The 13584-nt window shown below is 47.1% G+C and overlaps 1 protein-coding gene across 2 annotated transcripts; it reads left to right on the top strand.

Moving 5' to 3' along the window:
* Positions 1–4521: 4521 nt before the first annotated feature.
* On the top strand, positions 4522–13584 carry LOC103748887 (NADH-cytochrome b5 reductase 2). 2 transcript variants are annotated; one of them, XM_008851671.1, is made up of 9 exons: positions 4522–4591; positions 5421–5564; positions 5727–5799; positions 8103–8209; positions 9164–9293; positions 9857–9940; positions 11183–11268; positions 12388–12487; positions 13155–13584. In XM_008851671.1, the coding sequence occupies exons 1-9, from the start codon at positions 4571–4573 to the stop codon at positions 13325–13327; spliced, it is 918 nt and encodes a 305-aa protein (XP_008849893.1). In that variant the 5' UTR covers positions 4522–4570; the 3' UTR covers positions 13328–13584. The 2 variants fall into 2 exon arrangements, with proteins under 2 accessions (XP_008849893.1, XP_008849894.1); XM_008851672.3 differs by lacking the exon at positions 4522–4591 and adding an exon at positions 4616–4869.

Below are 13584 nucleotides of genomic sequence, written 5' to 3'. Positions count from 1 at the left end.
TGAAGTCTCTATACATCATTGACCCATCATTGTTTCCTGACTCCCAGTCTGTCCTATAAGTTGTCAGAACTGTGAAATCCCTTTTTGAGAGACAAGCTTCTCCTCTGCCTGGCATTAAGGCTTTAGGCTTTTCTTTCCCCAGCATGACACTCCTGAAGAAATTTATTTTCCTTGTGGTCCAGGGAATTACTTAGTCAGATGGCCAAAGGGAGAGGCACAAGTGTCTCTGTTTAAAGGTCTCTGCTCTTGCAACGTCAGTTACACATGCACTTACTCTCCTGACCTAGCTTTCCTTCCTCTGTGTAACATTCAAGTGTCAATCACCTGGCCCCTTTTATGAGATTTTATGTATAGTGCCTGTGTTTCTTCATGTTAATACATGAGTATATTTTTCTCCTGTCACTATCTAATTCATACAGTGAAATAATCAAAACTTTAGAGGGAAAAGAAAAGAATTTTAAACGTTTCTGTATGGTGCCTGGTTGTGTTGAAGCAGGAACTGGGATGCTTTTTCTCATCTGCTCATGCAGGCATTTCCCCTCTTTCCTCCTGGAAGCCCACCTTTCTCCTGCTGTAGTCAGAGGCTTTCAGCCCCAGGTGGTATAACTATGCAGGTGAAACTCTCCCCTTGGAAACAGCATTTGCTTTCCCCATCAGGTCCCTGGTGCTCCAAGCTGTGAACTCACAATCACTACCTTCTGGAGGCTCCAGCTCAGCCTGTGTCAGAGCAGATGCTGTTTGGGAAGAGTTGAAGCAACTGCCGTAAACACTGATGGAGAACTTGACTAGCTTCATTGGCGGAGCTCAGCAGACATAGCTGTTCAGGGAGTTCCCTGGGTCTAGTAGGAAGGACAACAGGAATAGGGTTCGGCAAGCTGTTCTTTTCATCTTTCCCAATCACAGTTTCTAGCAAACTCTGATCATTCAGGTGTCTCAATCCCCTTCGCCTTTCTACAGTCTTGCCCTAGCAGATCCCTGAGGCCCCGTAGTAATGTACATGATTTTCCACAGCCACTTTTTTCTGAGACACAGTCTCATGTAGCCCACGCTGGCCTCCAAGTTGCTGTGTAGCCTAGGATGACTTTGAACTTCTGATTCTTCTGCCTCTCTACTTGCTGTTATCTGAGGTTTACATCCCCATACCTGGTTTATGTGGTGCTGGGGACTGAACCCAGAGCTTCATGCATGCTAGGCAAGTACTCTACCAACTAAGCTAAATCCCTAGCCTACCATGTGTAGGTGGAAGACATTCAAAACGCCAAGTATTCTATTGTTTTGTCCCCATCTGCAGTGCTTAATGGGAAATTCTGATCAGATAGCTCCATTATTCTGAAATTCTTAAGGAGGAAATAAAAGAAAAATACAATTAAAGAAATAGTCTCCATCTGTGGGTACTGGTGCTTGGAGAGGGTCAGGGGCTCCATGTGTCTTATAAAGCTCACTCCAGTCAACTAAGTGTGGCTGGCTGAGCTTCTTTGAGTGACATTTTAACAAAATGCACAAAGGATGGGCCAGCGCCAGAGTGAGTGGGAGGGCTGCTCATGTGGCCAGGCAGAGGCAATGAGCTGGAATTGGAACCAGGTAGGAGGAGGCCCTTGGAAAAAGAGACCCGTGCCGTGGATGGCCGGGGGCGGGGGATGGGATGACACCACGATGATGACAAAGATGATGAGGATGATGACACTTCTGAGCCAAATGCCAAATCAGGAAATGCACTTTTTAAATACTTTAGATGTTGCAAACAAGAAACCTATAGAAATATAATTCACAGCTTCTTGAACCATGGGTTGAAGAAGAAAATTTTACAATAGTCAACAGTCTCTGAACTTGACACAACCAAAAATTAGTTCAAAAATCAAATGTGTAGCAAACCTAAAAGTGTCTGGGGCAGCACTGGCTGGGGTTGCATGGCTGGACTTCACTGCAGTCTTAGTTCTGAGCACACAGCACACACACTCTGCACTGTGCCTGCCATCATATCACACACCAAACACCGCCTGAGGTCCTCAGCTCAGGATCAAAACAGCTGCATGTTGAGGCTTGCAGTGTCTTACTATACATGCAGAATCTTCTGCTGCTACCAAAACATAAAGCTTAACTACAGAAAATAAAGACTTACTTTTTTTTTACTATAATTATTCTTTACCACCTAAGTATCAAGTTAGTGTATTTGGGGGTTGGATTATGATGCTCCAGTGTTTGGTTTTAAAAATTGCTACTTGAGGGGCTGGAGAGATGATTCAGCAGTTAAGAGCACTGACTGCTCTTGCAGAGGACTCGGGTTCGATTCCCAGCACCCATATGGCAGCTATGAACTGTCCTTATCTCCAGTTCCAGGGGAATCTGAAGCCCTCTTCTGACCTCCGTGGCATTGCACGACATGTGTGCACTCACATACATGCAGGCAATACACTCATACACATAAAATAAAAATAATAAAATAAAATATTTTAAAATTGCTATTTGAGTTCCTGGCTTGAGTTTCATAACATAAATGAAATTTGCTTAATTTTAGGACAAAATTTCTGAGAGGGACCAAAATGTACTTCTGCCATTTGTACTAGGTATTTATTGGAAGCTGAGTTTCAGCATTGACAATTATAAAATGAAAATATTGATCACCTCTGAAAAAAATCTTAAAGGTGCTCTACCTCCTGTAGTGTCAAATACTCAGCCAAGATTAAATTCTTTATGTAAAACTAAACAAGTATATGCATCTCATTAATATGCAAATTTGCTCTCATCTCTAATGGTAAAAGTATATACATATATGTCAAAATTTGTTTAAAAGTAAATTTCTTTGCAGTTTATTACCAGTAATGTTTGATCTGTACGCCTATTTTATATACCTATATACCCAGTTATAGAAATTTTTCTCAGATGAAAGGGTCATAAGTAGAAAAAGTTTAAGAAACTGTGCTCTAATTTAACTCAATCCTACATAAAAGAGAAAAATATAAACACTTGCCATAACCTATTGTGACAAAAAAGTGTGGTATTGCCACAGAGTTGAGTGACCAGATCAATGTAGAGATCAGTGCAGTCAAACTAGTGTCACCCATATGTGAAAACTGATACATGATGGGTTATACCTCAGGCCAGTGGTCTAACATGAGCAATTTAATAGATGTTTCTGAGATAACACATTAGTCAGACAGGAAAAATAAGTTGGATCCCTACCTCATATCATACAGAAACAATCATGTCAAGTATTTGAGAAACTTGAAAATGAAAGGAGAAACATTTCCCCCACGCTGGAGTTGAACTCAGGACCTCCTACATGCAAGGTAAGTGTTCTACTCTTGACCTATTGAGCTATATCCTCAGCATTCTACATTTAAAAATGATGGTTTTGTTGTTGTTGTTGTTGTTGTTTGGTCTTTTTGAAACAGGGTCTCTCTGTAGTCCCAGCTGGCCTGGATCTCACTATGTAGACCAGGCTAACCTTGAACTCACAGAGATCCACCTGCCTCTGCCTCCCAAGTGCTGGGAATATGTATTTTATTTTTATGTGTATGAGTGTTTTGCGTGACTATAAGTAGGTGCACCATGTGCATGTAGTTCCTAAGGAGGCCAGAAGACAGAGTTGGATCTCCCGGAACTGGAATTACAGTTATTACTCACCATGTGGGTGCTGGGAACTGAACCCAGAACCTCTACAAGAGCTAGAAGTGCTCTTAACCCCTGAGCCATCTCTCCAACCTCCAACCCCACCCCCCTTTCTATAAATTTTGAGACAGTCTTATAAGTTGCCAAGGCTGATCTTAACCTGGCTCTGTAGCCAGACAGGTCCTGAACTTTTGATTCTCCTGCCTCAACCTCTCCAGTAGCTGGAATTTCAGGCAGGCACTACTTTCTTGACTTACTTTACACATATGCTGTCAGAAAATAACTCTCTGGCTGGAATAGGTGTTACGGGAGATTCCATTACATGTGTCTGCTGCAACATGTGCTTGGGGTTGGGGGTTTACTTTTGCCAGTGACAAAGAGTAAGAAAGGAAACCCAAGTTCTGAAATGCCTTGTGAAGAATCCCCAAAACCTGGGTTTCTCATCCTGCCTCTCATAGAGTCAGGGCCTGTTCTGTCATGTCTCCAAAGTGAATGCCTAACAGTGCACTTCGGTCCCACCCTGCAAACACATGGTCCTGAGCCAGACCCACAGGAGCTGCTCATAGGCATGTTGAATGAAGACATGGACTCTAGTGATCTTCAGCTAGGCTTGAACTCCCATTTCCTAAGTTAACGCAGTAAACTAGTTTACAGCAGCCCCTCCCGCCAGCCTTGCCCAGGTGTTAAGCTGGACAGAGTTCCCAGGGCTGCGGGGTGTGCAAGGAGAGCTGTCCACGATTGCAGAAGCGGAGCGGGGGCATATCATAAATAGAAAATCCGGCGGCGAGAAAGGGTCCCATTCCCACAGGCCAGCCACTGAAGCGCAGGGCTGGACCCGAGCCAGAGTCACAGGACACCGAACCCTCCATCCCACAGCTCCCAGCAGCGCGAGGCCCGGCCGGTGCCCGCCGGTTTCCGCTACCCGCCGCCCGGGCCAGCAGGAGGCACCGCCCAGTTGGACATGTTGGGCGTCTCGCTCCGGGTGCGTTCCGGGAGCCGCCGGGCGGGAAGGGAGCGGGCGCGGAGGGCGGCCAGGCCGGGAACATCGGCCTGGGCTCGAAGCCGCCAGGGAGCAGGGCAGCCATGGCCTGGCGAGCGCACCCGGGCGGCCTTCCAACTGTGGAGGACACCCGGCCTCTGGGTGGGACGACCGGGCAGTAGACCTTCCCCGAGCCAGTCTGGAAAGGAAACAACCCGCCCTGTGCCGCTTGCGGGGCGGAGCTGAGGGCGGTGGCAGGGAGGCTGGCCACTTCTCTGCAGGTGAGTACTGGCCTCTGCCTGCCCTGGAGAGCGCTGGTGAGTGTCCTGCCCTAAGTCTGGGAGCATCCTCTGTTCAGAGCTACCCACCGGATCAGAAGTGAGTGTAGGGAGTCCAGAGAGCCCTGTCTCCAGCCTTACTGTCAGCCACTGACACCTTGGGAGGGTACCAGACTCATCTCCCTCTTTAGTGCTGTTCTGGGGGCTTCATTCCAGACCACCTGTTAAACGAATGGAATGTCACCATACCTCCCCAGCCTGTGCACCTTCGGCTGCAGCCAGGATGAAGGTAAATGGGCAGAGAGGGCCTGAAGACACCGGCTCTCTGGGGTAGGTGTCAGGCCTGGTCCAAGCAGCCTGTCTGACCAGCAGCTAAGCTCTTTGCCCTCTGGTGTCTATAGACTCAGCCTACCTTCTTCCTTAGCACGTTTCCACCTGCTGGTCCATTGAGACAGAGCCTGGAAATGGCATCAGCTTGAGAAGGATGTGCGGTGCCTGGAGCTGCCCTGCCCAGAGGGTGAAATCTGAGGTCTGTCCTTACCTGTGTCTTCCAGGACCCATCCCTGCTGCTGGCCCTCACTGTCATCGGGGCCACTGTGATCCTGATGGCCCTCAAGAAGATGAAATCTAGGAGGAGAGAGTTTATCACCTTACGGGACCCTGCCGCCAAATACCCACTGCCCTTGATTGAAAAGGAGGTAGTGGGTTAGCCGTAGTCTCCTGAGGTTGGACTGAAAAGTGGTGGGAATGCCAGCTGGCTATTTGACATTTAGTGGGCCCAATGGAGGACCTTTCCCAGCATGTGAGCTGCCCAGCAAGACTCAGAGAGCTAACAGAACCTGCCTGTTTTGTTTTACTAGCAAATCAACCATAACACCCGGAGGTTCCGCTTTGAACTACCTTCACCGAACCATGTCTTAGGGCTTCCTGTAGGTGAGCATTTCTAGGACTGAGCCTTTGGTAGCTAGGTACCTGTCAGAAATGTAGTTGCATGGTCATGGGATATGGAGGGTGAGCTGATATTATCTTCCTGAACCATGTGTGCTGAGGGAGATAAGCAGAAAGACTTGAGGACTATGTCTTCCCACCCATTCTTGTTTCATCTGGCCGGTCACAAAAGTGGCACCTTGAAGAGCACTGAAAAGAAGTAGGCCTAGAGTCAAGTCTAAAATCTCACTGAAGGCTCCTGGCTAGGCATTTTTAGGCCTGTCTGCCTACTTCAATTATAGTGAGGGTAGAGTAACAGATGGATGTGAAAATTTAGAAAATACAGCATGTTATGTATCTAGGAGGGATTAGAAAAACAGATGTCCCCCAAATGTGCAGGAAATCATGAGGCAGGTGTCCTGAGTGGATGGATTATCTGAGGGGGCCTCAGACCCACACAAGGGGGCACTCTAGTAGCCCTAGCCACCCTGAGATCTGACTTGTCCCATTTCCAGTTTATTAGTAACACCTCTAAATGGTGAGTCTGTTTTCTTGAGGTGGAAAGGCCTCAGGGCCCAGGGGACCAGAGAACCTTTATATAGACAGCTGGTACTGCTTGCATCCCAGTGAAGAGCCTAATCTAAGGCCTGCCTGCAGACAAAATCCTGACCTCAATTCTGTCAGGTGACCAAATAACAATACCAGGCAGCCTACTGGGCCCCTGAGTCTGCTTGCTGTGCCTCATTCCTCTGTGCACGAGAGTGCTGTGTCACTCAGTCTCCATCCCTCTGCCTGTCCTGTTGCCAGGAAGCTTTAAAAGCATGCCCTTGCAGAAAGAATTTCTTAGAAGCTGTTCTGACCCTCTCTCCCAGGTAGAAGCAGTACGGTTAGAGGGACAAGGTGATTTAGTGGCCTCTAAGACTCTGATAGGAAAATATGATGAAAGCTGGTGCTTCAAAGCTCAGTGGAGGAGAAGCTGCTTAGAGATGGCACGCTAGGGACCCGGGGGACAGTTCCATTTTGTGTGGGATGCAGTGACTGACTGGCTGCGTTAGAAGGAGCTTTTCCAGGTTCCTGGTTTCAAGTGAGCTATCAGAAGGAAGCTGTGCTTCAGGTCTGTGTTCCTGAGTGGCCCTGGTGCCCATTCAGGCAATGACCAGTGAGTTTGCACCTCAGGCTCCAGAACTCTTCAAAGACTTAGGCTGCTGCCTCCAGCACTCCCCTTCCACTCCTTCCTCCTCTTTACTTCCTGTCCTTTCTTCTCTTTCTTTGATTTCTATCTGCATTCCCATAGTCTGGTGACTAATTCCCTAAACTTTTACTTTGTCCAAATCTAGCCCAGAGCATCTCTTCTCTTTAGCTCTTGGCATCTCTTGGTGTTAACTCCTCCCCTCAGTACTAGCTGCCTTGGTCTCTGAAGTCTTCACTCAGATCTGACAGAAGCCTCAGTAGACCTTCCTTGATCTGACATTGGGCTGTAGTCTCAACTCTTAGGTCTTTGGCCTTCTGGGGCTAAAGAATTCTGCCCTTGATGGGGAGAAGACACAGTTCAAAAATTCCTGTCACCTTTCAGCAAAGCCATGAGCCAGGATGGCACACAGTGTTGATTTATTTGGAGTATGTTTGCATAGATCCTGGGGCCCTGCAGTAGTGATGAGGCTAAGCCCTGCTCCATGTGGGACACAGATGGGGGTATTTGTGACTTCTTTCCAGGCCCCAATGGTACATCCAGGTTAGGAGGAGTCAAGTTTGTGAAGGCAACAATTTTCTTTAAATAGAAAACATTATTTTCTGATTTGTTTGTTAAGACAAGGTCTTGCTCTCGGCCCAGACTGACTTAGAACTCATTACATAGCCCAGGGTAGCTTTGAATTCAAGGCAATCTTCCTTTTCCCTGACTCCCAAGAGCTAGGATTACAGGTGTGAGTCACCTCTCCTGGATCCTTTCTGATATTTTTGATATTCACCCTCCACCTTTAGTTAACTTTTCTTACTCAACTAATTATACTGTGGTCATGGCTGGACAGGTGTCTCACTCCTTCCCTCCCAGATCCCTGTGCATGCTAGGTCAGCACTACCACTGAGCTACACACTCAGCTCCATCACTCCCATGCTATAGATGAAGAGTTAAAGTGACCAAGGTCAGTACATGGAGCATCCATGCACACTGAGTTTAGGCTGTTTTCCTGCTTGTCCCATATTAGATCCTGATATTCACCCCCTATATTGAACCTCAGTCCTTTGGGGGATTCCTGAGTACTATTTAGATGGACCATCATCAGACTTCACATGTGATGCATTTTCTGTAGGTAACTATGTTCATCTCTTGGCCCAAATTGATGATGAATTGGTGATCAGGGCTTATACACCTGTCTCCAGTGATGACGACCAAGGCTTTGTGGACTTAATTATAAAGGTAAACAATGCCCACTTTTCCCAGCTGCCTGGAGCCACAGGTGTACTGCATGTGGCGGAGAGGCGGGTAATACTTTTTCTCTGAGGGGACTCAAGCTCTGAGGGTTTCCAATAGTCTTATTTAACAGCAGTGCTACAGTTAACCCTGTGGTATCTTGAGGGATTACTGTGATAGTTTTTAAATTAATTTACTTATATTTTATGAATATGAGTGTTTTGCCTTCATGTATGTTAGTGCACCTATGTGTGCACTATGTGTGCAACGCCCATGGAAGCCAGAAGGTGTCAGATCCCTGGAACTGGTGTGGCATATGGCTGTTAGCCGCTATGTAGGTGCTAGAAATCCAACCCAGGTCCTCTGCAAGAGCAGCCAGTGCTCATAACCACTAAGCCATTTCTCCAGCACCCTATATGATGGTTAGTTTTGTCAGCTTGACACAATCTAGAATCACCTGGAAAGAGAGTCTCAATGACGGATTGTCTAGATCAGGTTGGCCTGTGTGCATATCTGTGGGGAACTGTCTTGATTGTGTTAATTGACGTAGGAAGATCCAGCCCACTGTAGGTGACACCACTCCCTGGGCAGGGAATCCCTAACTGTTTCAGCATAGTGAGCTGGGCACTATTAGACCTGCATATGTTCATTTCTCTGTTCTTGACTATGGATGTTATGTGACCAGCTGCTTCAAGCTCCTGCCTTGAATTCCCCATAATGATGGACTGTAACCTGGGATTGTGAGCTAAAAGAAACCCTTTCTTTCTTCCTTCAGTTTGTTTTTGTTTCTTTGTTGTTGCTATTTGTTTGTTCCAGTTAGGGTATTTTATCATACAATGGAAATGAAACTAAAACAACTGCTAACAGTGACTAACTTCCAGTGGCAAAGGCACTTTCCACCTGTGTGCAGCTGGAATAAAAGGCCTGTGAGTATGAAGGCCATGCTGCCTTGCTTTTCAGATCTATTTCAAAAATGTGCACCCCAGGCATCCTAAAGGAGGGAAGATGACTCAGTACTTGGAGAACATGAAAATTGGAGACACCATCCTTTTTCGAGGCCCAACAGGGCACCTGTTTTACCATGGGTCAGGTACGAGGGGCTTCCCAGTGGGGTAACTGAGGGGGAAGACTCTTGCAGTAGTTTCATTGTTCTAGAACACTCCTCATCCCTGCAGCTCATGGGCTTGTCTTCAAGTCTTCACAATTCATTCCTATGAAATCATGTCTAACTCCTGTCACCACTCACACTCACTTCACAGGATCCCAAGTGTCATCTAGGATGTCCTCACTGAGTCCCGGCACAGATACATTAAAGGTGCCTGCTGATGTGAATGGTGGAGGGAGTCTACACTGCTTGGTTTTCCAGATTCACCAAGTACTTCCTCATTCACTGTTGCCAGGGAAGGGGCTCTGGGATGCACCATGTAAACTTCAGCTTGTCTTTAAGAGAAGACTCAGTCATCCCCTAAGAGACAGAAGATTCTGTTTTCCACTGTGTACACTGGTATACCAAGGTGGTGATTCTCTGGCTTAAAATGGTACCACCTGTCCCTTAGCTGTGTTGCCTCCTAGGACTCCCATAGAAAGTCAGCCATCTTTTGCAGGCTGCCAGATAAGAGCTGCAGAAGTTAGGAGTATCTTCTATATTTCTAGGGAAGCTTACAATCAAACAAGACAAAGCAAGCAAGCCTGAAAAAAAACTGGTTCGTCACTTGGGGATGATTGCCGGGGGCACAGGTAAGAAATTTCTGGGGCTTCACCCACAGGGTGAACCCTAAGACCAGACTGACTTTGGAGTTGTTTGATCCTAGAAGGGGTGATCTGAGAGATTCCTCCCCTAGCTATGGTGGTGGGAATGTAGATTCAGTGATGATATTGGCCAGGCTCCTCTGCAACCATCATGGCTGCCTGGAAGCCATGGGGAGCCTCTCTAGTAGGTTTGTGAGGTCAGGCTGGGCATTTTGCTCACTGGTTCCTGAGCAGTGGTAGACCCACTTCCGGCCTGAGTCTCCCTATCCCTTGAGAATGAATATCTGAAAAAAAGAGAACATCCTCAGTGAGACACGCAGGGCATTAGGCACCGTCACAGACAGTTTTAAAATCATCATATTGACTGGCCATTAATTCTGTTATTCAAGTGAGGACATGAAATAGCTCACAAAATACTCTTTCCCTCTTGCCATATGAAAAGGAAAAGAAGGACTGGGTATGTGGCTGAGTTGGCACAATATTTCCCTAGCACGCATAAGGCCCTGGGTTCAATCCCCAGCAAGTCATGAAACCAGGCATGGCAGGATAAACCTGTAATTCCAGAACTTGGGAAGATCAGAAGTTCAGAGTCATCCTCAGCTACATCATGAGTTTGTAGCAAGCATGGGATGCATGAGATATGTCTCAAATGGGAAAAGGGTTGATTTGCTCTTGAATTAGAAAGGAACCCCAAAATGAAAAGCTCTGCCCCTACTTTGTTTTCTAGGGATGTGATAAAACACTGACCAAAAAAATTGGAGAGGAAAATATACAAACCCATTTATTTCATTTTACACTCTATAGTCCATCATCAAGGGGAGCCAAGGCAAGAACTCAAGGCAGGGACCTGGAGGCAGGAACTGAAGCAGAGACCATGGAGGAACACTGCGTACTGGCTTGCTCCTCTGGCTTGCTCAGTACCTTTCTGACACAGCCCAGGCCCACCTGTTTAGGAATGGAACTGCCCACAGTGAGCTGGGCCTTCCTATATCAATTAGTAGTCAAGAAAATGCCTCACAGGCATGGCCACAGGCCAGTCTGATGGAGGAACTTCCTAAACTGAGGTTCCCTCTTCCCAGGTGTCTCTGTCAAGTTGACAAAAACTAACCAGCACAGGGGTTGAAGTGATAAAGGCAGAAGCAAGGACAAAGAAAACTATTAAATCATTGCAGGCTAGGGACTGGCTCATTGGCGATGGGAGAAAACGTTGGCCTACCCACTGTGTTCCAGGCATCACACCCATGCTGCAGCTCATTCGACACATCATCAGAAACCCCAGTGACAGGACCAGGATGTCCCTCATCTTTGCCAACCAGGTCAGTTCTGCCGAGTCAGCCCAGAGCTTGCCACAGTAGCACGGAATGTTCCCTGAGCTGGGGCTCTGCATTCATTCCTCTCCGTTCACTGGGCCACATGCCTGTGGCGGTGGGAGGAGAGTGTGCTCCACAAGGCCACTGGCATCTGGAGCTGAGGCTAGGTCTATTCTTTTGTTTAACTCTTCTGTCTTTCCAATCAGCCCACCCTAAGCACTAAGATTTCTCCTTCCTTAATATATAGTTCTCTGATTTTCTGAGTATTAAATCATGGATGCTCCTGGTGGGAATTTTGGGAAATTCATAAAAATATAAATATTTTTACCTGTTGTCTTTTTCCCTATAGATACTATGTGTTTATATGTACACTACACACTCATACACATACATCCATAGTGTGTGCATATAGTTTTCACTTAGCATTACCACATGGACATTTTCTTTTAATTAGCTTTAAATATTTACACTATAATGAATGTCAGGTTTACTATCATTTACTAAAGCTTCCACATTTAGATTCATTTCAGATTTCAGTTACAAATGATAAGTAATGAAATGATAAATAATTGGGCTGGACCTGATTGTTTTCATTTTCCAAAACAACTCCAGAAGTAGAATCACTGGGATAGATAAGGAAGACAATTCATGAAGAGTTTTATGGTCAAAGGCCTGGGAGCCTTGGCTCCCTTTCCCAGATGTGAATCCAGGTCTATCTCTGGGATCACAGCACTGTCCTCGACAGTCTCTTAGCCCCTCCTTCCTACAGAGACCAGGGCCTGCACTAAGCCTGGGTCAGTTGTGCCTGGGAGGCTTAGTCCCTAGTGTGGATGCAGGGAAGTGAGTGGGGACTCTGGCATGAAACCAGTGGTCTATGCAGCCAGTCTTTCCAGCCAGAGGGCAGCCATGCTGTTGGTATCTCTATGTAAGCACCCCCGCCCCCAGCAGCTCTACATGAGAGAGAGGGTTAGGTGTACAGGAGCAGCAGAACCCTTCTCTGTCCTGGAGTCTGTGGTGAGCTCTCAAGCTAGGATTGAGGCAGCTCACTGTACTGACCTGTGTGTTCAGTCAGGGGACATATGGGCTGTTCCTAGAAGGGCCTTTGGAATGTTGCTTCTTTTCTAGACAGAAGAAGATATCTTGGTGAGAAAGGAGCTTGAAGAAATTGCCAGGACGTACTTCTTCCAGTTCAACCTGTGGTACACCCTGGACAAGCCTCCTGCTGGTATGAACGACATTGCCTTCACTTCTTTGGGTCAGCCCTACTCCTTCACCCACCTAAGGACTAGACTCTGGGTTGGTTTGTTTTGTTTTTTAGATTGACTCCTTAGGAGGTTAAGCCTAGGGCACTTGGTCTTCAGAGACAATGTAAGAATCTGAGTGGGCGATTGGGATAACCTGTTTGTAAAAAGCAGCCAAGGGCAGGTGGCTAAGACCTCTTATACACTCCACACACTGCACTGAACAAAGGAGGATATGGAGCCATCAGGCTACCCTGAACCCCAGCCTCCCACAGCCACCAGACACTGCATCTAATATGACCACTGGTTCTTTAACCACTCAGAATGCTCTTTACCACTAGTCACATTTAAACAGTAGTCCTTATATGCAGACCCTCACCCAGCAACTGCAGCCTCAGCCAACACCCCAGCAACTATCATGCACCCTGACAGCTCCACTCTACTCAATGCTGACAGCAGAGAGCCATCAACCTGGGCCCCTGAGTCCCAGGCTCGAGCCTAGAATCTGGAGTAAATAGCACAGAAGGCTAGGAACCCTCATATCCTCTTCTTGGGTTTACTGTGGGGAACAGCCTTTGTGGAGCAGTCTGGTTTCCAGCATCAGGGATGAGCACAGAGCCTATGGTTCTTTCTTGCTTTGCTTCACTTCAGGCTGGAAGTACAGCTCAGGCTTTGTTACTGCCAACATGATCAAGGAGCACCTCCCTCCTCCTGGGAAGGCCACACTCATCCTGGTGTGTGGCCCACCACCCCTCATCCAGACGGCGGCTTATCCCAGCTTGGAGCTGCTAGGTTATACTAAGGACATGGTTTTCACCTACTAATATCCCCTGTGGTATTAGTAAGTGGGTGGGTCCTTCTCCTCTGCTGCGGAGTGAGTCTGGCTTCACCATGTTAAACTGGGGTATTGTCAGAGTGCCTCTTCATGCACCCTGGGATGTGCACATTGGTGCTTTTCTCTTGGGTGTGGGTCCAAGAAGCATTTAAGGAGCTGGAGACAAAGTGGTTTGTGAGCTTCCCGGCTTGGATGCTGGAAAGAGCTCCCTGGTATATCTTTCTCCATGAGTGAAATAAACTGAAG

The sequence above is a fragment of the Nannospalax galili genome, unplaced genomic scaffold, assembly GCF_000622305.1.
Source record: "Nannospalax galili isolate Female #2095 unplaced genomic scaffold, S.galili_v1.0 scaffold426, whole genome shotgun sequence".
Classification (NCBI taxonomy): domain Eukaryota; kingdom Metazoa; phylum Chordata; class Mammalia; order Rodentia; family Spalacidae; genus Nannospalax; species Nannospalax galili.
The sequence above is the reverse complement of the archived record's forward strand: the minus strand, read 5'-3'. Positions and strand labels throughout refer to the sequence as shown.

Excerpts from the sequence above, each read along its gene's own strand:
- LOC103748887 (XM_008851671.1), top strand. The coding sequence starts at position 4,571 with ATGTTGGGCGTCTCGCTCCGG. Across the intron at positions 4,592-5,420 it reads TGTTGGGCGTCTCGCTCCGG|GACCCATCCCTGCTGCTGGC; the intron begins GTGCGTTCCGGG and ends TGTGTCTTCCAG. Across the intron at positions 5,800-8,102 it reads TGTCTTAGGGCTTCCTGTAG|GTAACTATGTTCATCTCTTG; the intron begins GTGAGCATTTCT and ends CATTTTCTGTAG.